The sequence below is a fragment of the Syzygium oleosum genome, unplaced genomic scaffold, assembly GCF_021117445.2.
Source record: "Syzygium oleosum isolate NSW1041296 unplaced genomic scaffold, Sole_v2.1 Sole_v2.10, whole genome shotgun sequence".
In the NCBI taxonomy this organism is placed as follows: domain Eukaryota; kingdom Viridiplantae; phylum Streptophyta; class Magnoliopsida; order Myrtales; family Myrtaceae; genus Syzygium; species Syzygium oleosum.
Window position 1 is genome coordinate 7,865,660 of NW_026607494.1, and position 24,061 is coordinate 7,889,720.

A 24,061-nucleotide genomic window follows, 5' to 3' on the forward strand; every position below is an offset into this window, starting at 1 on the left:
GCTGTCGCGACCCACTGGCGAGGTCGACCTCGCCGGATCCGGGCGAGGCCGAGCCTCGCCGTCGCGACCCACGGCGAGCCGACCTCGCCGTGGGTCGCGACGGCCAGGTCGGCCTCGCCCGGATCCGGGCGAGGTTGGCTTCGCCGTGGATCGCAACGGCGATTGAGCGAGGCCGACCTCGCCATGACTGACGGCAAGCCGCCTCGCCCAGGCGGCGAGGGTCCAGCCCTCGCCCTCGCCGGCAGAGGGGACCCTCGCCTCCGCTGGTGCCGGCGAGGGCCGTGACGCCCTCGCCGGCTCTGGGTTGTGGCCGGCCGCCGGTCGCCGACGACCGGCCATGGCCTGGGTAGAAAGAAAAAAAAAATTAAACAATTCAAAATATTATTAATAAAAAAAAATTTGTGTGTAGTTACCAAACGCATTTCTGTTCTTTTCTTTTCCAGGAATAGAAATTTTGGACAATTTACCAAACGCCTTCAAATGCAGAGAAATTGTTTCCGGGCACAGAATAAAAAAAAAATCATTTCTGTTCATAAATAGTTCCCGGGCACAGAATGGTTGTCATGCGCACCCTAAACGTTTAAGTAGTTGCGGACACAGACCAATTTGTATCCCTAATACCCAACACAAGCAAATTTGGAATTGTTTTTCTAGAAGGGAAAATAACATAAATGGTCTCTGAACTTTGACCTAATGTGCAGTGCAATCCCTAAATTTTTAATCAGTTCAATGTGGTCCTTGAATTTTTTGTACATGTTCAAACTGGTCCCTGAACTATATGAAAAAATTCAATGTAGTCCCTCAACTTTTAATTCATTCAATATGGTTCATGAACTTTTGATACATAGTCAAACTAGTCCATATACTATAGGAAAATGTTCAATGTTGTCATTCCATTTAATTAAGTTCAGGGACAACATGAACTATTTTCATATAGTTTAGGGACTAGTTTGAACATGTACCAAAAGTTCAGAGACCATATTGAACAAATTAAAAGTTCATGGATCACGTTGCACATCGGGCCAAAGTTGGAAAACTATTTATGTCATTATCCCTTTCTAGAACGGTTGAAAAAAGTATCGTAGATTGACTATCGAGCACAGGCTCAACATTCGTCTCATGGAGAAAAAATCGACGAAAGATATATCTTTTAAATTTCTAATGGCCCACAAACGAATTGTAATTTGGAAAATGAAATTTTATGCGAGCATAATGAATTTCGGCAATTCTACTGTCCAATTATATCGGATGGTATGCACTTATCCCTTTCTTTTTTCTCCGATTCTTAGTTAATTCGTCACGGAAAATACTTATTCCTTGAATTTTGGAGTAGCTCACGTATTAATTTAATATCTAACAAAAAATTCTACAGCTACTTCCGATATTACAACATCGATTTTTCCCCCTTGGAGGCCTAATTAAACTGACTTGTGGTTTTGCTTTCGATTTTAGAAAGTTCTAAAATTTCCAATGACTTGACTGGATCCAATTGGGCCATCTTAAGTCAAACCATGGACCTTGGACTTTCCACCCTCTCGCGTTCTAATATATTAAGTTCTGAATATTCTCTCTTCCCTACATCCTTGACTTGGAACTTACTCACACATTTGACCATCTCTCTCTCTCTCTCTCTCTCTCTCTCTCTCTCTCTCTCTCTCTCTCTCTCTCTCTCTCTTTACATAGAGCCAATATTGGCGGCACCGAATTCACGTGAGCTCAATGCATCGAAGTCGTTAAATCAGATGGGTCCCACGTGAGCTATGATGAACGGCTGCGATATGTGTGTCGTGCTTATTTGAAAGCAGTGCAGGGTAGAAATTTTTCTGGATTACATAACAGTTCGGATAGAGTCCGGCTGAACTAGTGCTGAATCATGCGATGGTTGCGATTGCATATTCAGGCGAAGAAGTCATCTCGAGCGTATCTTTCTAGATTATGCTAGATTGTCTTTATTTACTGCTCATGTGAATAGTCTTAGTATATGTAGCACTTAGAATCGGCATGATATTTTATCTAATGGTCATATCACGTGATAGTGACACGTGGTGCGACAAGTCAATCGTATGTATTCTACATTAGGGCGCCCATTTATCCGAAGAATTACGATCGTCAACAAGATCATGCTGAATATGACTCATTTAATATGGTCGTTGGAAAATTTGTTAGTTGGTGAGTTAATTTGACTTGGATTGAGAAAGTTGTGCAATTCCAAAACTGTGTAGAATCTGCTCTTTTTTTCTACAAGGCCAGGACCACGTCAATTATTCCTTTCATACATCAAAATGGAAATTGTGAAATCTCCTGTTCTCCTTGACCATATAAATCGGGTAGGAGGCTGCTCGAGGAAAATCTCGTTTCCATGAAACTTCATATTTCATTCCTTTCATACATGTCTACCGCTGTATGTACAATATATCAATATGCATTGAACCGGCGACGGATCGAGAAGGCTGGGATGGAGCTTGGCAAGGCCGTTGCCTTTATTAGAACGTTGAACCCAGAAGCTTAAACCAATAGGCAAAGAGAATGCAGGCAATGTGAAAAACTTAGTAGCCCCTTGACCGCTTGGTGATTGGTGCAACTTTTATATCAAATTTCACATGAAATGTCGATATCTCACCCCCTTTTCCTTGAGTTAGGTGTTGAAAATTCATCCTCGCCTGGGCGGGCGAGGGCAACCCTCGCCTGGGGCGGGCGAGGGCTGTCCTCACCCACGCCAGCAAGGTCGAGCCTCGCCAGCGGCCGGCGGGGCCAACCTTGCCGGCATCCGCCTCTGGCCGGTCACCGGTCCGGCGACCGGCTAGAGGTTGAACATGAAGAAAAAGAAAAGAAAAGAAAAGAAAAAATAAAAAAATTCAAAAAAAATAAAAAATAAAATTAAAAAATTAGTTCGGGGGTAAAATTGTCACAGATGTACCAGTTTGGGATTTTTTGTGATAAAAAAAATAGTTTGGGATAAATGTATCATAAGTGTACCGGTTTAGAGTTTTTCGTGGTATTAACCCTTTTCATTTTGATCACGAACATTATTCACGATGGTGGGTCTTCGAGCGTGAGCTGGATCTTGTGTTTTGTGACTCGATCCAAGACTGAGTGATTTTTAGGACTCGCTGCAATCAGTGGGCAGCAAGGAAATCGAGAAAAGCAGTGTATGTGACCTGCATCACAGGTCATATCATCACGGTGTACTTTTGCAGTCAGGTTTGACAAATCAAACCCGAAATTGTTTACTGGAGACATAGTCACATAAGTGTTTCTCCTCAAGGACACCTCCCTTCAAACACTCGAACCGACAGTCTATCGGTAGCAGAATTTCATCCGGATGATGATGTTTTTGCTCATCTAAATCTATGGTCGCATGGAAAAATGTTATCAAGTTTCTTATATTCTTGCGCGCGATGATTGACTTGGGTGAATAACCTCATCGAGCATATAATAGTCAATCGCCCCTTTCTTCCTCATCTTCCTCTCAAGGTTAGGTGATCAATAGACTAGTCAATTGCAGGGGCAAAGGAAGTTGACAAAGAAGACCCATTTGGTAATTGATGCAAAGGACACCTCAAAAGTGTGCAACCCCCCATTGGCCAAATCTTCCTACTCCCTTGAATATATTGATTAAAGAAGACGCCAATAATTCGTTAAACATACTTGTGGACAAAGGCCAATTTGTCCCGTCACCTACTCTGCTGCCCAATTGGAGCAAATTGACAATCGCCTTTCTAGAAAGCAGGCAGGCAATGTAAAAGGGTGAGCACGATGCTTTCTTGCCATTTCTTGCTGACGATTACTGTAAATCGACTGTTCGATCATAGGTTCGACCTTAATTTAGTGCAAAAGATCGACAAAAAGACAGATCTCTCAAGATCTCGAGTGGCCCTTAGAGCATGATGAATTTGCAATGTAAAAGGGGTGAGCACGATGCTTTCTTGCCATTTCTTGCTGACGGTCCTCGTCAATCGACTGTTGAGCGTAGGCTCGACATTAATGTAGTGCAAAAGATCGACAAAAAGACTGATCTGTCAAGATTTCGAATGGCCCCGCAGAGCATGATGAATGTCCAGCCTTACCCAATTGTGTCCAACCGTATCCACACCGGAAACACATTGAAAGAGCGCAGTATATCCAAATAAAGCCAGAGAAAAATCATGGCATGGAACTAAATGCGAGGGCAGACTGTGACGTGGACTGATTAGCTAACCTTGGAACCCCCAGGGGAATCGGGTCGTGATTTGGTGGGTTGGTTCATTGAAGATAACGTGGGCAACTTCCTTTGATGCTCTGATGCAGAGCGTTTCTTTATAAGGCGAAGAGACACCCGGTTGGAGAGACCCATCGAGAAGCGACAAGGAGGGAGGCCGGGTCGTGATTTGGTAGGTTGGTTCCTTGAAGATGACGTGGGCAACTTCGTTCGATGCTCTGATGCAGAGCGTCTCTTTATAAGCCGAAGAGACGCACAGCGGGAGAGACCCATCAAGAAGCGACAAGGAGAGAGAGAGAGAGAGAGAGAAATGGTGGTGAAGGTGTACGGGCCTGACTACGCGTCGCCGAAGCGAGTGCTGGTGTGCCTAATCGAGAAGGGCGTCGAGTTCGAGACCGTCCCTATCGATCTCTTCAAGGGCGAGCACAAAGCCCCCGAGTTCGTGAAGCTCCAGGTCTGTCCCCTGTTCTTGAGAACCCACTTCGCTTTCAATCAAGAACCCTCGAAAGCTTGACTCTTTATCGTGTCTCCTTTCGTGGGTACTTAACATTTTAAAGTGTTTTTGTCTGATTGTTTCTGATTCGGGTCGTGTGTGTACCCTGTGTACGTGTAGCCCTTCGGATCAGTTCCTGTGGTTCAAGATGGCGACTACACTCTTTTCGGTAAAGCTCTCAGCTCTTTTGGCTTGCGTCGTTCTTCTGTTTTTGTTTGTTTTGAGCCTCCGGATTTCACATCGCAGTCCGGGGCGCTTGGACTTTTTCTTGCGGTCTTGAGATCAAAACTCGTGCATATATGGATGATTCTTCAGCATGTAGCTGCTCCTAATTTACTATGCGCTGTTTGTTCTGTAATCGGCCAGCGAAGCGTCGCGAAAGTCTAAAATGTTCCGCCATGAGTAGATAGATACCAGAGGAAGTTGGGAAAGATTGAGTCCACTGACATGTTCAGTTGATATCAGCTACTCGTTTTAGCTTACACACATCTACCGTTTTATCTTTGCAACTCGTTACAAGCGTTTTGTTAGGTTGAAGTTAGGTTGTCCTTTTCATTATTTCTACTTTCTGGGAGTCGTTCACTCTCAATCTCAAGTCAAATCATTTGCCCGAGGAACGGATGATTTGAATCAAAGATCTAAGGCCAGAGTCATAGCTTCCATATCTGTTGTGGAGTTGTTCATGATCTGTTTCTTTTTGTATGTCGGCCTAAGGGTTGTTGATTATCTATTTGGAACTGCGTTTTCATCCGATTATGTTCCTGACCGGTGTTTAACCAGAATGATCAGTGCATTGCCATCGAAATGTCCCACCGCGTGTACACTAATACTGTTGGGTCTAGTGTCATGAGAGTAAGACTCTGCTGGTAAATTCAAAAGCACGGTGCATGTCTCTTTTAGGATTCATCCTAGTGTTACGGTGCTTTTCATATGTGGGGATAAAGATTCGCCTGTCTACTCTCTGTAGTATATCTTGTTTAATCCATACAGAATCGCGGGCCATCATAAGGTATTATGCCGAGAAATACAAGCACCAAGGGACCGACCTGCTGGGGAAGACAATAGAGGAGAGGGGGCTTGTTGAGCAGTGGCTCGAAGTCGAGGCCCAGAACTTCCATCCGCCAATCTTCGACCTCGTCCTCAAAATTGTCTTCGGCCCATTTAAGGGACTTACCCCGGATCCGAAGCTGCTCCAAGAGAGCGAGGACAAGCTCTGTAAGGTTCTGGATGTCTATGAGGAGAGGCTGTCGAAGAGCAAGTACCTGGCGGGGGATTTTGTCAGCCTCGCCGACCTGAGCCACCTCTCAGTCACCCAGTACTTGGTGGGCAAGATGGGGAAGGAGAACCTGATAAGGGACCGGAAGAATGTTTGCGCATGGTGGAATGATATCTCGAGCAGGCCTTCCTGGAAGAAGGTCCTCGAGCTCTGGCCCGGTCTGTATTAGGGCCGTTTTATTAGGCGTGCCGGGTGCGCCCGAGTCCTCGATCTGAATCGGCGGATTTGGGCGATCAAATAAGCTTTTGTTGAGTCTGGTTTGTGAAGGTCATGTGTAAAAGTGGGATCACTCCAGTAACTGATCCTGTTGTGGACCTCTTTGGTGTTGTACACGGGGGTGTCGTGTCTTGTCGGGCCATGTATGCGGCTAATTAGTACTATGCTAGCAACTTTGGTGAAATAAAAATATAACCCACCTACTTAAGTCAACTTTCGAGGATCTTTTACAACTTGAAAAGAGTAACTTCATAAACATTCGCTCATATGTCCAGTGCTCACTGAATTTGGTGTTAGATGAGCTGTCAACACTCATTCTGGGAGATTATAAACCCTTCATAAACATGGGATACCAAACACATCAAGTTTTTATTTATTGGACGTGGGTGCGTCTCATTGGCATGAAGAAGACCGAAGTTTGCCGACTCTTTTGCATAAATTTTGCAGTCAGAAGAACAGCAAGAACTGCTGCGGAAGCCAATGTAGCATAACACACAATGGCATCGGCAAAAAGATTAACGCTCTAGTGTGCGAGAAAAGTTCGTATTGTCTCATGAGTATCAGCACTTGAAACGTTCTTACTAAACGTTTATGTAGTTGCGGACATAGACCAATTAGTATCCCTAATACCCAATACAAGCAAATTTGGAATTGCTTTTCTAGAAGGGAAAATGACATAAATGGTCTCCGAACTTGGACCTAATGTGCAGTGCAATCCCTAAATTTTTAATCAGTTCAATGTGGTCCTTGAATTTTTTGTACATGTTCAAACTGGTCCCTGAACTATATGAAAAAATTCAATGTAGTCCCTCAACTTTTAATTCATTCAATATGGTTCATGAACTTTTGGTACATGGTCAAACTAGTCCCTATACTATAGGAAAATGTTCAATGTTGTCATTCCATTTAATTAAGTTCAAGGACAATATAGAATATTTTCATATAGTCTAGGGACTAGTTTGAACATGTACAAAAAGTTCAAAGACTATATTTAATAAATTAAAAGTTCAGGGACCACGTTGCACATTGGGCCAAAGTTCGGAAACTATTTGTGTCATTATCCCTTTCTAGAACAGTTGAAAAAAGTAACGTAGATTGACCATCGAGCACAGGTTCGACATTCGTCTCATGGAGAAAAAATCGACGAAAGATATATCTTTTAAATTTCTAATGGCCCACAAAAGAATTATAATTTAGAAAATGAAATTTTATGCGAGCATAACGAATTTCGGCAATTCTACTGTCCAATTATATCGGATGGTATGCACTTATCCCTTTCTTTTTTCTCCGATTCTTAGTTAATTCGTCACGGAAAATACTTATTCCTTGAATTTTGGAGTAGCTCACGTATGAATTTAATATCTAACAAAAAATTCTACAGCTACTTCCGATATTACAACATCGATTTTTCCCCCTTGGAGGCCTAATTAAACTGACTTGTGGTTTTGCTTTCGATTTTAGAAAGTTCTAAAATTTCCAATGACTTGACTGGATCCAATTGGGCCATCTTAAGTCAAACCATGGACCTTGGACTTTCCACCCTCTCGCGTTCTAATATATTAAGTTCTGAATATTCTCTCTTCCCTACATCCTTGACTTGGAACTTACTCACACATTTGACCATCTCTCTCTCTCTCTCTCTCTCTCTCTCTCTCTCTCTCTCTCTCTCTCTCATTACATAGAGCCAATATTGGCGGCACCGAATTCACGTGAGCTCAATGCATCGAAGTCGTTAAATCAGATGGGTCCCACGTGAGCTATGATGAACGGCTGCGATATGTGTGTCGTGCTTATTTGAAAGCAGTGCAGGGTAGAAATTTTTCTGGATTACATAACAGTTCGGATAGAGTCCAGCTGAACTAGTGCTGAATCATGCGGTGGTTGCGATTGCATATTCAGGCGAAGAAGTCATCTCGAGCGTATCTTTCTAGATTATGCTAGATTGTCTTTATTTACTGCTCATGTGAATAGTCTTAGTATCTGTAGCACTTAGAATCGGCATGATATTTTATCTAATGGTCATATCACGTGATAGTGACACGTGGTGCGACAAGTCAATCGTATGTATTCTACATTAGGGCGCCCATTTATCCGAAGAATTACGATCGTCAACAAGATCATGCTGAATATGACTCATTTAATATGGTCGTTGGAAAATTTGTTAGTTGGTGAGTTAATTTGACTTGGATTGAGAAAGTTGTGCAATTCCAAAACTGTGTAGAATCTGCTCTTTTTTTCTACAAGGCCAGGACCACGTCAATTTATTCCTTTCATACATCAAAATGGAAATTGTGAAATCTCCTGTTCTCCTTGACCATGTAAATCGGGTAGGAGGCTGCTCGAGGAAAATCTCGTTTCCATGAAACTTCATATTTCATTCCTTTCATACATGTCTACCGCTGTATGTACAATATATCAATATGCATTGAACCGGCGACGGATCGAGAAGGCTGGGATGGAGCTTGGCAAGGCCGTTGCCTATATTAGCACGTTGAACCCGGAAGCTTAAACCAATAGGTAAAGAGAATGCAAGCAATGTGGAAAACTTAGCAGCCCCTTGACCGCTTATTGATTGGTGCAACTTTTATATCAAATTTCACATGAAATTTCGATATCTCACCCTCTTTTCCTTGAGTTAGGTGTTGAAAATTCATCCTCTCATGAAGTTAGTTTTCTAGGTACGCTGCTGGAAAATTAGGTTGGTGAATGTAAGCAACACATGTTCGAGTAAAAGCTATTGAAATTACTTTTTAATTCCACACTCTCTTCCCGCAGTTCTCGACTAGACATTGTTTGATTCCGTGAAGTAGAAGTTGATGGAAACGTTGCAGTGACTTCAGAGTCATACTGCAGAATTTCCAACTTCGTAGCGGGGGAAGATGGCCAAGAAATGTATTATCTGGCAGTGGCAGGCTTTGTCATGCTAGTTGGTCATTGCAGAGCGTTCAAACATTCTCCAAAGCTTACACTAGTCGCGCAACCACGGCATCACGTGGTATGCTAACACGGTATCGCCCTCGTAATTTAGGGTTACGTTTTCTTCAAGCGCCAGCTCGATTTCCTTGGGTTATCGTCTTATTTTTTTTTTCTACTTTGCAATTTTCAAAGGGTGTTGTTGACGAAGTTTTGCGCATCAACATGACGACACTTGACGTCTCACGGGTATAAATTTTCTCTGGATGTCATGCTTGCATTTCGAATTGTAATCTGCGGTTAACAAGTCAAACGTCCATGGGCCGCTAAGGTGGACTTCCAACCTCAAAGAGGGAGTCGTCTTGTCGGTTCTCAGCTGCTTTTTCACCTGACAATATTGAACCTGCAAAAACCCTAGACCCGGGAAAAAGAAGGAGATGCACATCTCCATCAACGTCATAAGTTTACTTGGTCATGTGGACTGAGCAGCAAATGGATGACCTGACCCTCTTGCACGACTGCCCCATACAAGAAGCTTCTACTTCCAGAATATAACGGACACATTGTGCCAACCCAAAAGATCAACAATATAACGGAGAGAGAGAGAGAGAGAGGGAGAGAGAGGGAGAGAGGGATGGAACAGCGATATAGCAGTGATACAAGGATAACTGACAAGAAGAAGAACAAGGATGATGAGGAAGAAGTGACGCTTCCTGGGTTCCGGTTTTACCCGACTGATGAAGAGCTTGTCGGGTTTTATCTTCGCCGGAAAGTGGAGAGGAAGCCTCCCAAGATCGATTTCATCAAGCAGGTCGATATCTACAAGTACGATCCCTGGGATCTCCAAGGTAAGTAGACATACAAGTCACCGGTTGTTCGGTTTCTTTCTTTCTTCGCATGTCCCTCGTTTTCCCTAGACGATGGCACATCGCCTCGAGAAACAGATGAGAGGTTGTGAGATCCATTCAAAGGCGAAGCTGAGTCAATTTACTCACCAAGGATTTCAATAGCTTAGTAGCAACTCCAATTATTATTTAGCTGGATTAGTCTTTCATAGTTTAGAACTGAGATTGTAAGGTGAATCAACATATGCTTGTGTAGTATTGCACCGTTTTTCTTCTTTTTTTCGCTCAACATGAGTATAAGATTTCCTTTGCACGGATATAGAACCTAATAATTACATTTCTGATGGATGAATGTGAACAGCATAATCTTGCTTCTCAGTCACCATTTGTTCATAATCATCATCGTGACTAAACAGATGTTAGCAAAATGGGAGAGAGAGAAGGCTACTTCTTCTGCATTAGAGGGAGGAAGTACAGAAACAGCATAAGGCCAAACAGAGTGACCGGGTCTGGATTTTGGAAGGCCACCGGCATCGACAAGCCCATATATTCCAGTAAAAATCCCCATGACTGCATCGGCCTCAAGAAGTCTCTCGTCTACTACCGTGGCTCCGCCGGCAAAGGCACCAAAACCGACTGGATGATGCACGAGTTCCGGCTGCCGCCTGCTGGGAAGGGTGGCGCTCTATCTGTTGCAGATGACACAATCACTGAAGCAGTAAGATGCTAAATTCTCGTTGTAGGACCGCATCGGCTCGCTTTAATTCACTTTCCAATTGCTTTCAAACTTTCTATAAAAAAAATGAGTATTTGCCGGTTCTAGCTTGAGTTTCAGCTATGTTCAACATTAGTTACTATCTTACTAGCAGTTTATTTATGTCCTTTTCTTCCCTTAAATCAGCAAATGAGTAGCCAACCTGAGATGATCAATGTTAAAAGAGGACCAATCATTTTTGTCTGGGAGGGTATCTCACATTTAATTACATGCTCAAAATTTGGCCCTAAAACTGAAGGGTTCTCTCTTTTGGCAGGAAGTATGGACGCTTTGCAGAATTTTCAAACGCATACCCTCCTGCAGAAAATACATTGCAACACCTGAATGCAATGAGGCCACCTTCAAGCAGAGCTCAATCGATTCATGCTCTAAATCGAGCAGCTTCGAATCCGAATACGGAGACCCATGCTTGAGTTTTGGATCGGATCATTCAGCCATCCAACCAAGCAACAGAAAGCCCGCGACCCGCCATGTCGATCAAGCACAATACTCATCGGCCAACCATTGCAATTCCATCCCTCAGGCGCCTATGGCCACACCGTGCTCGAGCTTTTGGAATCTAAATGGAGAGGATATCTTCGCGAGCGGAATAAACTGGGATGAACTGAGATCGATAGTTCAGGGAGAGTGATTCCCCGCAAAAATTAGTTAGTCGTGCGGGAACTGGGAATTTGCGGATTCGAGAGATCAAGGGATGAACATGACACAACTGAAGTTTCTTTTTCCTGGGATTTATTACTAGGAAATGAGGACAGAAATAGGCATAGTTTTTCATAATCGAAAGTATGGACCTCCTATCTTACTTTGGCGTGGAAGTAAACCTGGACTGAGAAGTTTTGTTTGACAATAGCAGATTTTTTTTGCCTTGTGATCTTCACGTCCAATGGAAGGGCGACTTCGTGTAGTAGCTTTGCGAATGTTCGCGGTCATTGGATCAAAGTGTTGACTTTGACTATCAATGCCAAAATTTTGCTTTCCTTTCTCTAAATCTCCTAAAATCACTCCAAAGGGATTCGGAGAGATTATGATGACTTGTGAACATTTGTTTTGAACAAGTAAAGCACACTTTTTCTTGCCGATTTTTTTCAATTCTTTCTCCATGTGTTTTCTTCGTTTCACTAGCCATGCTGTAATCCCATGGTATTTGTCATGAACAGTGCGCCTGAAACTACATTTCTATTCTTGTTTTAACAAAAAAAAATTTCATTTTTCGTTGAATAAAATGAATTTTTCATGCTACTTCGTATTTTCTAATGAGCATTCTATAGCATGAATCAATTTTTTGATGATACTGAACCTTTGACGAGCACAAAGATAAAATATTCGTTAAACTATAATCAAATTATTCGCCATCCTTTACTCTTCTTCCACCAAGCATGAAATGACCAAACCCCTTTCCATCATTTTCCTCCAGAAGCATCCAAAACAATAATGCAGTTACTTTTCAGTTCTTGAACCAACCTTATGGCCTAATAAAAAAATAAAAAAAAACCAACCTTATGGCAACCAAAATCTTCACCGTTAGAAGTACAGAACGCGATAGAAGTGACCCAAAGAACAAAAAGAAAAGGAAGGATCGGGACTACCGGACCGATCAAAGACAAAATTCGTTTCGAGAAGAATCAGCTGCTATACAGTAATACTATCGAGCAGTTTTGGCGAAGGCCGCAATATACATTGATATAACGGGAAATCAAGCTGACTGAATGTACAATCGAACGAGTGAACCTGCTTATTCTAAAGAATGCTAACCGCATCGTGGAAGTCTAGGGTGTAAGTCCAGCTCATTCAACTTCGCAAAGAAAAAGGCATTGAATCATGAAGTTCATGCCCGACCTTCTAACCTGAGTGCACATAGTCGATTTTTTGTGCTTGTAGCTGCCAAGTGCCGATGTAACACTACCTTGGAAGGTTGACGCTCTTGTGCATCCTCCCACTGAGATGGATTCACCAATTCCTAACAACCGTTGTCGACTGGCTGAGTAACAACAGGAATGTCCAAGCTGCCTCCAGTCTCTGGAGCGATTTCTCTAACATCAGCTATTCTTGCTTCTGTTGCCTGAATGTCACTCCATTCCCCAGCTCTACTTGACCGAAGGCTGACTTCATCAACAGGCACACTCTCTTCGGAAACTGGTATAGCTTCAGAAACACTGAGACATGCTTTATCCACATTCTCCTCAGACTCTGTCTTCTCTTCAAAGACTTTCCTTGAATCAATGTGCTGTCTGTCAAGCATGATGTAGAACGTACAAAAAAGCATATTTATTTCCAACGTCATTTCAACAAGAAGATTAAACGTTCGCAAGAATAGAATAATGGTCCAGCATTCATTGAACTTTGTGACCCATAGGCTGAAATGATAAATTTGTAGGGCATAGTACATAAAAATAACCCAGGTAGACCAAATTTATTTTGTCAAGAGTAATGATTGTCTAATTCATAGCGACATTGTGTTTGCAACTATGGTTGGCGACAAAGAAATAACAAATGCACTTTTGCTAACTGAATGACTTACTTCACCAAAGACAACTTCTAATTGAAACAACATCGTCTGCAATTTGAGAAACTTTGACACATTCAGCACTTCCAAATCTATCTGCTTCCACACCCCTCCCACCACACCCTCCCCCCCTTTTCAAAAAACAAAGTTCTGTTTTTTTCTTGGACGTCGCACTTAAGTGGCATCTAATGTCACTGTCAGCGCAAAAACTGCATCCACTTTTGCTGTCCAAACAAAGGAAAGTCATCCACACGACCACTTTCCTGTCCAATTAAAGGAAAGTCCTCCACAATTCTTGTGGAGCAAAGTCTCATTTGCATTATTAACTTTGTTAAAAACCCTTTGGCTTATCTTCTCCCAGGTCTTCATATGTTGTGCTTAACATTATTATGTTTGATTGACCAATAACTAAACTTGAAACTTGCTAAAACTTTTAGAGCACAACTACTGCGCGACAGTGTTTCCTTGTGCGATATGACTATGAAAGCCAAGAATCGCAGCAACAACAGCTTCTTAAAAATGGCTTGCACAGTTTGAACAAAAAAAAAATATGGCTTGCACAGATATTGAAAGTTGTCAGATAGTAAACCTTTGTAGTTGTGCTTGCAACATGTTCACATATGCCAGAAGCTCTTGCTTCTCCTTTGCAGCAGCTGACTCTTTTTCTTGAACCTCCTTTTTTCTAGAATCAGCATCTGCCTCAGCAACTCTGGCCTTCTCTTCTGCCCTGACAACAGCTGCTTCTAATATGACAGAACGCTCTCGAGCTTTGCCAAGCTCAGAACGCAATAACTGCGCCTCTTGAAGAGCAGAGTCTCGCTGTTTAATCATTTCGTCTCTTTCTCCACTTAGAGCTGCAACTTTATCTTCAAACTCTTTCAGCTACATAGACAGGAAAAAGAGTTAACTGAAAGCTGTAAAAGAGATGAACAGAATAAGTCTTAAGCATTCCCTGACGTTTGTCTCCATTCAAACAATTAAACATATTTTTTGATTTTTCCTTCGAATCATCTACCAGTGGAGAGAATAGGAATAATGTTAACCGCAATTTTTTCCTTGTGCTTTTAGTCATCTAGTCTTAGTACAATGAGCTGTCAACATCATATTAACCGAAAGACCAACAAGCTGATAATATCTTGGGGACTATCGGAGAATATGTTGAACAAAGAAGCTGTCAAGAAAATTTGTAACAACCTTCATCTTTAATGACTCCAACTTCTTCTCACAACCTTCGGTCAAGCGCTCGATTGCAGCACAAGCTATCCTCCTTTGTTCATCCATCATATGGGCTGCAGAAGCTGCAGCATCAGCAGCGTCAGCAGTCTCTGATAGCTTCTCTGCTAACTCCTTTATAGTTGAATCTCGTGCACGAATGTCCCTCGCTAAATTTTGCAGTTCCTCATCCTTAACTCGTAGTGTCTCCTGAAAATGTACTTTTCAGTTTAACAGATAAAGATGGATAACAATAGATTACTGTTAGGAGTTGACATATAACCTGTAGAAAAGAAAATCTACAAAGAACAAACAGCATCACTTCCAACCAAAAGCAAAGACACAAATTTCATAAATGAAAATCAATTGATGATAATATGGAGAAGAAAAGACCAGATAATATGTAGTCACCAACCGCACACATTTTCCTCCACCACTCATTCCCCCATCCCTACTTCAACCTCTGTCTCTCTTTGTAAAGAAATCAATATAATTTGCAGAAGATTATACAAATGCTCCTCATCAGTCATTATCCATAATTATCGCCCATTTTAGCAGCTAACCCTTTTATCCCATAATTCACAACTAGCCAAGTTAGCTAACACATTCTGCTCGGCTGTGCAGTCTCCCATCATGTTTCTTGGCCAGTCATTACTTCCCCCCTTGATATTTTTATCCATCCAACCTCCGTGCGGCAGCATACACCTCAAAACACATGGTTCTTCTGCATCTGTTTCAGTGTAGCCTCAAATAATGTTTTCTTTGGTCCAAGTCTTACTTCCCCCATGCCTTACCTAACCATGCTCTGTAATGGTCAGCATTAGACATTGTTAGAAGTATCAAGGGCAAAGTGGTCTTTAGGACTCTTCGGGTTTATTGGGTTACCATTGTATAAATACGGTATTTTGCTGTATAATACAATAAATTTTTCCCTCTCTAACATGGTATCAGAGCCACAAAAATTCTAAACCCTAAACAGCCGCTTACCACTGTCTAGCACCAGTCGCCGCCGTGAACCATCCACCGTCGACCACCAACCAACCCCCTTCTCACCGGAATCTTTAGATCTCGCGTTGTCCAGGCCCGGCGAGCTCAGATCGAATGTTAGCGAGATCCGGCGAGCCTTGCCGGGGCGTCATCTAGGCCGGCGAGCCTTGCCAGGGCGTCGCCTAACGTCGCCTAGGCCCGGCGAGGCCAGATCTGGAGTCAGAAAGACCCAGCGACCCATGTAGAGACGTCGTCCAGCATCAATGAGGCGACGTCCATTGTCAGTGAGCCAGATTCAGCACCCATGTCTCTCGGTTAGGACCCACAGGTTTGATTTTTTGGCGGCTTGATGGTTACTGAGCTTCACAGCAGGAATTTTGAGGCGTTATTTGTTGATTAGGCTTGATAATGATGTTGGTAGCGCTTTATTAGAGATATGGATGTGTTTGTGGAATGTTTCTGAATTTTTTCGGAACTTATGCGATGCTGATTAGGTGAATTTTGGAGATTTTGGAGTTAATTATTTGGGGCTCTGGTGGATTATTGAATTGTTAAGGATGGGTGATCCGAGTAAAATTGATGGTAGTTCTGGAAAGAGTGATACCGTGACGACTGAGGTAATTTCCTCTTCATCTTCTCGAATTACTAATAAGAAGCTTGAGGGTATTACCAATTTTCAACAATGGAAGAAGATTGTTAAGTTTGTTTTGACGGGTAGAAATCAGCATATGCACTTGACTGAAACTAAACCTACTAATGATGCAAATTGGGATGTTATTGATGCACGTCTTATGGGTCAGCTTTTGAACTCCATGGAGAGCAATATTGTAGACTTGGTAACTCATATTGATACAGTCAAGGACTTGTGGGAGTACTTGGATGTATTGTATTCTGGCCAGAACAATATTTCTAGGATATATGAACTATCACAGGAGTTTCACCGATCTGAGAGCAAAGAGCGTTCTATTTATCAATACTTTGCTGATTTTAATAGAATGTATGAAGAATTGAATGCTCTCCTTCCTATTTCTTCTAGTGCTGAACAAATGCGACTCCAAAGAGAACAATTGACTATTTTCTAGGAGGTCTTGGTCCAGCCTATGATACTGTTAAGTCTCAGATTCTTGGAGGAGAGACTATTGCATCACTTAGGGATACATATGCTCGAGTTCTTGGAGCATCCCGTGGTTCTTCTCAGAGCACCATAGCTGTGGTTGATAATTCAGCTCTTGTTTCTCAATATCGAATTGGTGGAGGTAGGGGTGACGAAGGAAATCGTGGAGGGTATAATGGTCGTGGTGGTCGAAGCACAGGAATAGGAAGAGGCCAAGGACAAAGGCAGCTTTATGGATCTCCCCAAACTACTGCTGAGAGCTCAGGGACTATTCGAACTTGTCATTATTGTGGAAAACCTGGCCATATTCAGAAATTTTGCTACAAGTTGCATTGTAGACCAGGACAGCAACAACAGTTTGCAAATTCTGCATCTGGCACTGACTCTTTGTCCCTACCACAACCTTCACAAGGCAATGTCGTGGTTATGTCTGATGAGGAATTTGCACGGTACAACCAGTCTCAGATTTCACTACCTAATTCGTCTTCCACTGCTACTCTAGTCCAGATAGGTAATGCTACTGCATGCGTTTCAGCTAGTTCTCACCCTTGGGTCATTGATTCAGGGGGATCTGATCACATGTCAGGTCTTTCAGGTATATTTTCCTCTCTTACTCCATCGTCCACAGTTACTTTAGCTAATGGTTCATCTACACATGTTAAGGGAGTTGGCACAGTTCATCCAACTCCTTCACTACCTTTGACCTCAGTGCGTTATCTTCCACAATTTCCTTTTAATCTCATGTCAGTCAGTAAGTTAACTAAAACCTTTCAGTGTTCAGTAACATTCTATCCTGATTCTTGTATATTCCAGGATCTGGCTACGAAGAGGACGATTGGTAAGGACGTGAGGAAGGGGGACTGTATGTGCTTGAAGACTCAACTTCCTTTGCATGTTCTGGTGTTACTTCTCTACATCAGATCCATTGTCGTCTTGGTCATCCTTCTCTACACAGTCTTCAGAGATTGAATTCCAGTTTTAAATCTATTTCTAGTTTAGAGTGTGAGTCATGCCAACTTGGCAAATTACATCGTGTTAGTTATCCGCCTCGAGTCATTAAACGAACAGAGTCTCCATTTTTGTTAGTTCATTCAGATGTTTGGGGTCCATGTCATGTGACTTCCAAGTTGGGTTTTAGATATTTCGTTACTTTTGTTGATGACTATTCCAGAGTTACTTGGTTATATCTAATGAAAAATCGTTCTGAGTTGTTTTCTATATTTCGCGCATTTATATCTGAAATCTTTACTCAGTTTGGTGTACATGTTAAAGTGTTGCGTTCTGATAACGCTAAGGAGTACTTTTCTGCACCTTTTTCTGATTTTATGACACAGCATGGTATGATTCATGAATCTTCATGTCCTGATACACCACAGCAGAATGGTGTTGCTGAGAGGAAGAATAGACATTTGTTGGAAGTTACTAGATCTATGTTATTTGAGATGAAAGTCCCTAAAGTCTTTTGGTCTGATGCTGTCTTGACTGCATGCTATCTCATTAATCGCATGCCTTCCTCTGTTCTACGAGGTGGTATTCCATTTTCTACTTTGTTTCCAAATCAGCCACTATTTGCCTTACCACCTCGTGTATTTGGTTGTGTCTGTTTTGTTCGTGATCATCGACCTGGAGTATCCAAACTTGATCCCAAGGCTATCAAGTGTATGTTTCTTGGTTACTCCCGTACTCAAAAGGGTTATCATTGTTATTCTCCATTACTGAACAAATACTTCATAAGTGATGATGTCTCATTCTTCGAATCCACTCCATATCATGATGTTCCAATTTCTGTGTCCGAGTTGTATGAAGAATTACATGTGACTACAATTCGGTCAACCACTCCAGCTGTTTCACCTGCGTCTACACAGGAACCACCTCCTCTACAGGTTTATACTCGGCGTCCTCGGGTTCATACTCCCCCCCTTCCTCTTGTCACGACTGCGTCATCTTCCGTCCCAGATTCACCATTAGTCGATTCTCCTCATGTGTCAGATCTTGATCTTCCAATAGCTCATCGCAAAGGTACACGTGCCTGTACACAACATTCTATCGCAAATTTTATTTCATACTCTTCTGTGTCTCTTTCTTTTCGATCATTTTTATCTACTGTTGACCAATATCCTATTCCCAAGTCTGTATCTGAGGCATTACAAATTTCTGGGTGGAGGACAGCAATGGAAGAAGAGTTAAAAGCTCTACAGGTAAATCAAACTTGGGACTTGGTACCTCTTCCTTCAGGCAAAACTGCTATTGGTTGTAGATGGGTGTATGCTATCAAAGTTAATCCCGATGGTTCTCTTGCTCGCTTAAAAGCGAGACTTGTTGCGAAAGGGTATGCTCAGATGTATGGGATTGACTATCTGGATACTTTCTCTCCTGTTACCAAGCTTACTTCTGTTCGTATTTTGATATCTCTTGCTACCACCTATCATTGGCCTTTATTTCAGCTTGATGTTAAGAATGCCTTTTTGCACGGTACTCTACATGAAGAAGTTTATATGGAGCAACCTCCGGGCTTTGTTGCTCAGGGGGAGTCTGGAGGAATGGTTTGCAAATTAAAAAGATCTTTGTATGGTTTGAAGCAGTCTCCTCGGGCATGGTTTGGAAGATTTTTTGAAGCTGTACTTTCTTTTGGACAGTCTAGATGTGACAATGATCACTCTTTTTTTTTTATAGACAGTCAAGGAAAGGCAAATTATTCTTGATTGTCTATGTGGATGATATTATTATCACGAGAGATGATTTAGTTGGTATAGATGAACTAAAGATCTATCTTCAGAAACAATTTTAGACTAAGGACCTAGGAAAATTGAAGTATTTCTTAGGAATTGAGGTGGCACAGTCACAGAAGGGTATTGTTCTGTCACAACGAAAATATGTCTTAGATTTACTCATTGAGATAGGCATGTTAGGATCCAAGCCTCTTGATTCACCCATGGAACAAGGAGTTAAACTGGTTGCTAAAGGAGGAGAGCTATTCGATAGTTCTGAGAGATATAGAAGATTGGTAGGCAAACTAAATTATCTCACAGTTACTCGACCAGACATTGCCTTTCCAGTTAGTGTGATCAGCCAATTTCTGTCTTCTCCTCATACTTCTCACTGGGATGCAGTAATTCGAATTTTAAGGTACTTGAAGAAGACTCCAGGGAAAGGCATTATTTATCAAAATCATGGTCATAGTAGAGTTGAAGGATTTTCTTATGCTGATTGGGCAGAGTCTCCAGATGATAGGAGATCTACTACTGGCTATTGTACATTGGTTGGAGGAAATCTAGTGTCATGGAAGAGTAAGAAACAAAGTGTTGTTGCCCGCTCCAAGCTTGAATCGAGTATAGAGCCATGGCACAAGCAACATGTGAATTAGTGTGGATTCAAGAATCTGTTGATCGAGTTAGGCTTGAAAGTTTCAATTCCTATGTCTCTATGGTGTGATAATAAGGCTGCAGTACATATAGCATCTAACCCGGTGTTTCATGAGAGAACAAAACACATTGAGATTGATTGTCATTTTATTCGAGAGAAGCTGCAAAGTGGAACGATTCTTCCTAGTCATGTTAGAACTGGTGAACAACTTGCAGACATTTTTACTAAATCTTTGGGTAGCGGGAGGATAGAATATATTTGTAACAAGCTGGGCATGATTAATATCTATGCTCCAGCTTGAGAGGGAGTGTTAGAAGTATCAAGGCCAAAGTGGTCTTTAGGACTCTTAGGGTTTATTGGGTTACCATTGTATAAATACGGTATTTTGCTGAATAATACAATGAATTTTTCCCTCTCTAACAGACATGATAAGGATCAGCATACAAAAGAGGGACCAGTCCTGCGTTAATTAAAGTCCAGAATGCCCTTCTAACATTTATTTGTCATTCTAATTGGTGCACTAATAATCACTGTTTATCGCATTCTCCATTTTATGGTTGTATTTACTGGACAAATGACAATCTTCATCTGCTGCATCCAAGCATTGATGTACCTTAGCAGGAAATCATTCCCTCTTTCCCCAGCCCTGAAGGCTAACCTCAAATTATTTGGACATACATCCTAAGACCATTAAAAAAAGATGCAAGTTAGGCACTTTTCAGAGTGACTACTGCACAAACATCCAGCAGTTGCCACCTTTAATCTAAGTAACAAAGTACTTAGATATTGAGATATTGAGAGTTCAGCTTCATAAAGTGCTGGGATGCCTGTAGTAACAACTTCTATAAGTTATATCTTCTCCAATTTTCCATTTCGTATCATTTCCTCTTAACATATCGTTATCACTCTCAATTCTCCATATCCTACAAGTTTCTTGCTGACCCTACTACATCCAGTACAAACTACAAGCTAATTTGGTGAACACAGACGAAGTAACGTCTTTTGTTGCTTTACATACTTCCAAACCACAAGTAATGTCACAGCATAGCACTGTGAAGGTTTCACGAAAATTACAGAAGATACCAACATTCAGTAAGACTTTGGCCACAGACAGTACCTTCATTATCGTGAAATCATCCAATGGACCATCCATAATTCTATTCGTGATCATTCCAAGGGAATTTCTCATCGAAATCTGCATTGCTGCTTCAATTTCCTTAGAGGATTCCAGAGCTGTTGAGTTAGCTGCAGCCACTGCAGCAGCCACTGTCCCCAATTTCGCAGAACCATTTCCACTCAGAGAATTTACAGCCTGTGTATGAGCCTTTAAGACCAGTTGTGTAGCTCTGATTTGGAAGAGAGAAGGATGGAAGAGGTGAGTACCATGGAAAGTTAAACAGAAAAACAAATTTCGATAGTGACTAGTATGATCCTGGAAGCATAATTATGCCAACCCAGGCATCCCAAAATAGAGAATGTCCCAAGTGGCCAGCAATTTGGAACTCATCCCATTTCATGGTACACTAGCAGTTTGGAACACTAAAATCAGCATTTCCCATCATCCCAATACAAACAGTGCTATGTTTTTCTCGGTTAACGACAATATATGTTATTTTCACATGATGTATTTTCCATGCTAATATTTTTTGACTCTGTTTAAGCATATACTATTAGTACTATCAATGTTAACTTTAATATATATTAACAATCATTCTAATTTAATTTACATGACCAAAAGAAGCCTATCCATCCCATACCACAGTTTTAAGAGTGACCTTTCACATTCCATTTTCATTCGAAGTACCACAGAAAAGTCAATAAACCGTAGCATATGCTGGTGACTCAAATAAACAATCATATTCGTGTGTTGATTTCAATAGGAAACCTCCCAAAAACTTACTGTAGCGTCGATACCCAAGCTCTAGCAGCACCAGGAGTTTCAGCACAGAAAAAGTAATCTCTCCTTGATGGGGTCCCAATATCTAGAGACGAAAGTTAAGAACGGTGCTGCAGCAAATTAAATCCATATCCAGATATAGACACAAAAGGCAAGGGAAAGAAAGCCTAAGATCATTTAATAGTAATGTTGATGGATGAGGATACAGAAGCAGCAGCCATCGTACTTCGGCAATCCGCTGAAACACAATTGGAAGGTGATAAGAAACTATCCGTTGAACTCAACCAGATAATAATAACTGCAGAAGCAATAAGGGAGCACACTTCTGGTACATCATTCTTACTTGAAGTTCACTGGAGATAAAGTTATAGTGCTGTTAGCATCGAACACTATGGTTCCCTTGACAGCTGGCTCATTTCTCCTGACCCTGGAAATAAGTAACCAAGAAATGAGATATTTCTTTTCCCAAGTACTTGGCTTTACGTAAGTGTACAAACAAAAATTACCTACTTGTACTCCATCCTCCCTGTGGTTGGATCTAAGATCACCCATCGCTCATTCCACTTCCTTAGCTATCAAAAACATGAACATATCTGTGAGAGCTATGAATGACAAGATGGAAAGAGCTTACGACAAACAGGAGAAAATAATCTTTTCACAATATCCAACTATACTCTGTTTCAGTCCTCTTCCCCATTACTTAGAAAAAGTAAAGTGACTAACAGAAGATACCAGTCCATTATTTTCTAAGCAAGTGTATGTGCGCTATCAAAGAAAAGCTAAATTGAATCAACCCCCTGGCTACATGTCACTGTGTCTCATCATTTACGTCATATCGATTTGCACAAATCTTTCACTGTTGCCCACTACCTTATGTGGGATAAGACATTTGCCCGGACCCAATCAACGGATAAGATAGCACGCATCCACTAGAGAATACTGACCTCACTTTTCCCGAGGCTGACCGCATCATAACGAAAGAATCTAATCTTCACCACTTAGGCATTCTGAGTTAATCTTATTCCCACTCAACCATAAACAAAAAAATCCAGACATATAGCCTATCTATCGTCGAAGATCGCAGAGAGCACTAATAATCAACCAAGTCTTGCTTAGAACGAGAACCACACGAATTTACAAATCACAACCTGAACCGAAAAAAAATAGCCTCGAATCTTCAGACAAGCTATTCCATCGGTTTTAAAGTTGCAGACACACCATCCAACAACTTCGATTCATCCACATAGGAACCAACGCAATCCACCAACACCACATCTTCTCGAAATAGCAACAGCGATGCAAACTGGACGATTCGACACAGCGTCTACAGAACTCAAGCTAATCCAAAACCTAATCAAGTAAACTGCACAGGACCGCAATGCCAAAGCAATCAACTGAGAGAGAGAAAGAGAGAGAGAGAGAGAGAGAGTTACAGTCTCGGATCGCTTGAGGAGAGGTCCCTGCAGCAAGGTCTTCCCGGAACCGGAGGCCAGCTGGCGCTTGATCTTCTCCAGGCTGCTCACGGCACCGCCGGCCCTCTCCTGACCAAAAACGGTGAGGGCAATCGCAAGTCAAAAAGAGCTCCCATCGCCGCCACGCCGATCCCGTCGTTCCCCATCACCCCTCGGGAAGCGGAACAACAGCAAAAGCAGGAGCGAAGGAGGAGGGAGAGAGCGAGAGAGAGAGGGAGAGAGAGACTCACCGTCGAAGCACCATTGGACGCCATCGCCGGCGACCGAGCGAGCGATCGATCGACAGGGATTTTTCTCCGCAGCAGAAGAGGAGGAAAAATCGGAGCGATTCGGAGGAACGCGATCGTCTTCGTCTTCTTCTGGCTGTCGGTTATTAACTGTTACCGTTAGGTCACGGCAGGGAGGAGGAGGACTCGTGTGAGCCCACCCGTGTGAAACTCGGGTGCATGCAATGACGGAGCTGCTCGGCCATCGCCTTCGAAGTCAACGCGTGCTCTGCCGAAAGCCGACGTGGAATTGCCCCGCTTCGTGAATAGCTAGTTTTAATCATGTCGCATCGTGAGCCCGGCCGAGCATGCCTTGATTTCGATCTTGCCTCTCTTTTGTTTCTTTGGACCCGGCACGCTCGTGTGGATGGATTGTCACCGATGTTGTTTATCGATCCTCATTTTGAGATCAGTTTAAACCGTAGATTGATAAGACGAGCATATTCGAAAATATTTGATTAGCAGCGACGCGAATGATAAGCTACTTAAAAGATGAACTTTCGATTCATATCTTGACTCTAAGATTCAAAA

At 42.1% G+C, this 24,061-nt stretch overlaps 3 protein-coding genes across 4 annotated transcripts; 2 read left to right on the top strand and 1 right to left on the bottom strand.

Moving 5' to 3' along the window:
* The first annotated feature begins 4,212 nt into the window (after window positions 1-4,212).
* Window positions 4,213-6,396, top strand: LOC115669560 (glutathione S-transferase F9-like). The gene is made up of 3 exons (XM_030590750.2): window positions 4,213-4,652; window positions 4,812-4,860; window positions 5,682-6,396. Exons 1-3 carry the CDS (start codon window positions 4,509-4,511, stop codon window positions 6,134-6,136), a joined length of 648 nt encoding a protein of 215 aa, XP_030446610.2. The 5' UTR covers window positions 4,213-4,508; the 3' UTR covers window positions 6,137-6,396.
* A 3,129-nt stretch (window positions 6,397-9,525) lies between these two features.
* Window positions 9,526-11,797, top strand: LOC115685821 (transcription factor JUNGBRUNNEN 1-like). The gene is made up of 3 exons (XM_030610942.2): window positions 9,526-9,944; window positions 10,358-10,659; window positions 10,973-11,797. The coding sequence occupies exons 1-3, from the start codon at window positions 9,731-9,733 to the stop codon at window positions 11,345-11,347; spliced, it is 891 nt and encodes a 296-aa protein (XP_030466802.1). The 5' UTR covers window positions 9,526-9,730; the 3' UTR covers window positions 11,348-11,797.
* A 529-nt stretch (window positions 11,798-12,326) lies between these two features.
* LOC115685820 (uncharacterized) lies at window positions 12,327-23,652 on the bottom strand. 2 transcript variants are annotated; one of them, XM_030610940.2, is made up of 10 exons: window positions 23,495-23,652; window positions 23,226-23,330; window positions 22,303-22,364; window positions 22,136-22,219; window positions 21,999-22,030; window positions 21,796-21,877; window positions 21,013-21,241; window positions 14,414-14,641; window positions 13,809-14,101; window positions 12,327-12,944 (listed from the first exon to the last, which is right to left on the bottom strand). In XM_030610940.2, the coding sequence occupies exons 1-10, from the start codon at window positions 23,516-23,518 to the stop codon at window positions 12,674-12,676; spliced, it is 1,410 nt and encodes a 469-aa protein (XP_030466800.1). In that variant the 5' UTR covers window positions 23,519-23,652; the 3' UTR covers window positions 12,327-12,673. The 2 variants fall into 2 exon arrangements, with proteins under 2 accessions (XP_030466800.1, XP_056171363.1); XM_056315388.1 differs by having other exon boundaries at window positions 23,226-23,333; window positions 23,495-23,639.
* Between the last annotated feature and the right edge of the window lie 409 nt (window positions 23,653-24,061).

Bases quoted from the DNA above. Each gene is read 5' to 3' on its own strand.
- LOC115685821 (XM_030610942.2), top strand. From the start codon at position 9,731: ATGGAACAGCGATATAGCAGTGATACAAGGATAACTGACAAGAAGAAG. The intron at 9,945-10,357 runs GTAAGTAGACAT...GTGACTAAACAG, and splicing joins CGATCCCTGGGATCTCCAAG to ATGTTAGCAAAATGGGAGAG. The intron at 10,660-10,972 runs GTAAGATGCTAA...CTCTTTTGGCAG, and splicing joins ATGACACAATCACTGAAGCA to GAAGTATGGACGCTTTGCAG.
- LOC115669560 (XM_030590750.2), top strand. From the start codon at position 4,509: ATGGTGGTGAAGGTGTACGGGCCTGACTACGCGTCGCCGAAGCGAGTG. The intron at 4,653-4,811 runs GTCTGTCCCCTG...GTGTACGTGTAG, and splicing joins CCGAGTTCGTGAAGCTCCAG to CCCTTCGGATCAGTTCCTGT. The intron at 4,861-5,681 runs GTAAAGCTCTCA...TAATCCATACAG, and splicing joins TGGCGACTACACTCTTTTCG to AATCGCGGGCCATCATAAGG.
- LOC115685820 (XM_056315388.1), bottom strand. From the start codon at position 23,518: ATGGCGTCCAATGGTGCTTCGACG. The intron at 23,334-23,494 runs GTGAGTCTCTCT...GTTTTTGGTCAG, and splicing joins CGTCCAATGGTGCTTCGACG to GAGAGGGCCGGCGGTGCCGT. The intron at 21,242-21,795 runs GTAAGTTTTTGG...CTTCCAAATCAG, and splicing joins GCTTGGGTATCGACGCTACA to AGCTACACAACTGGTCTTAA.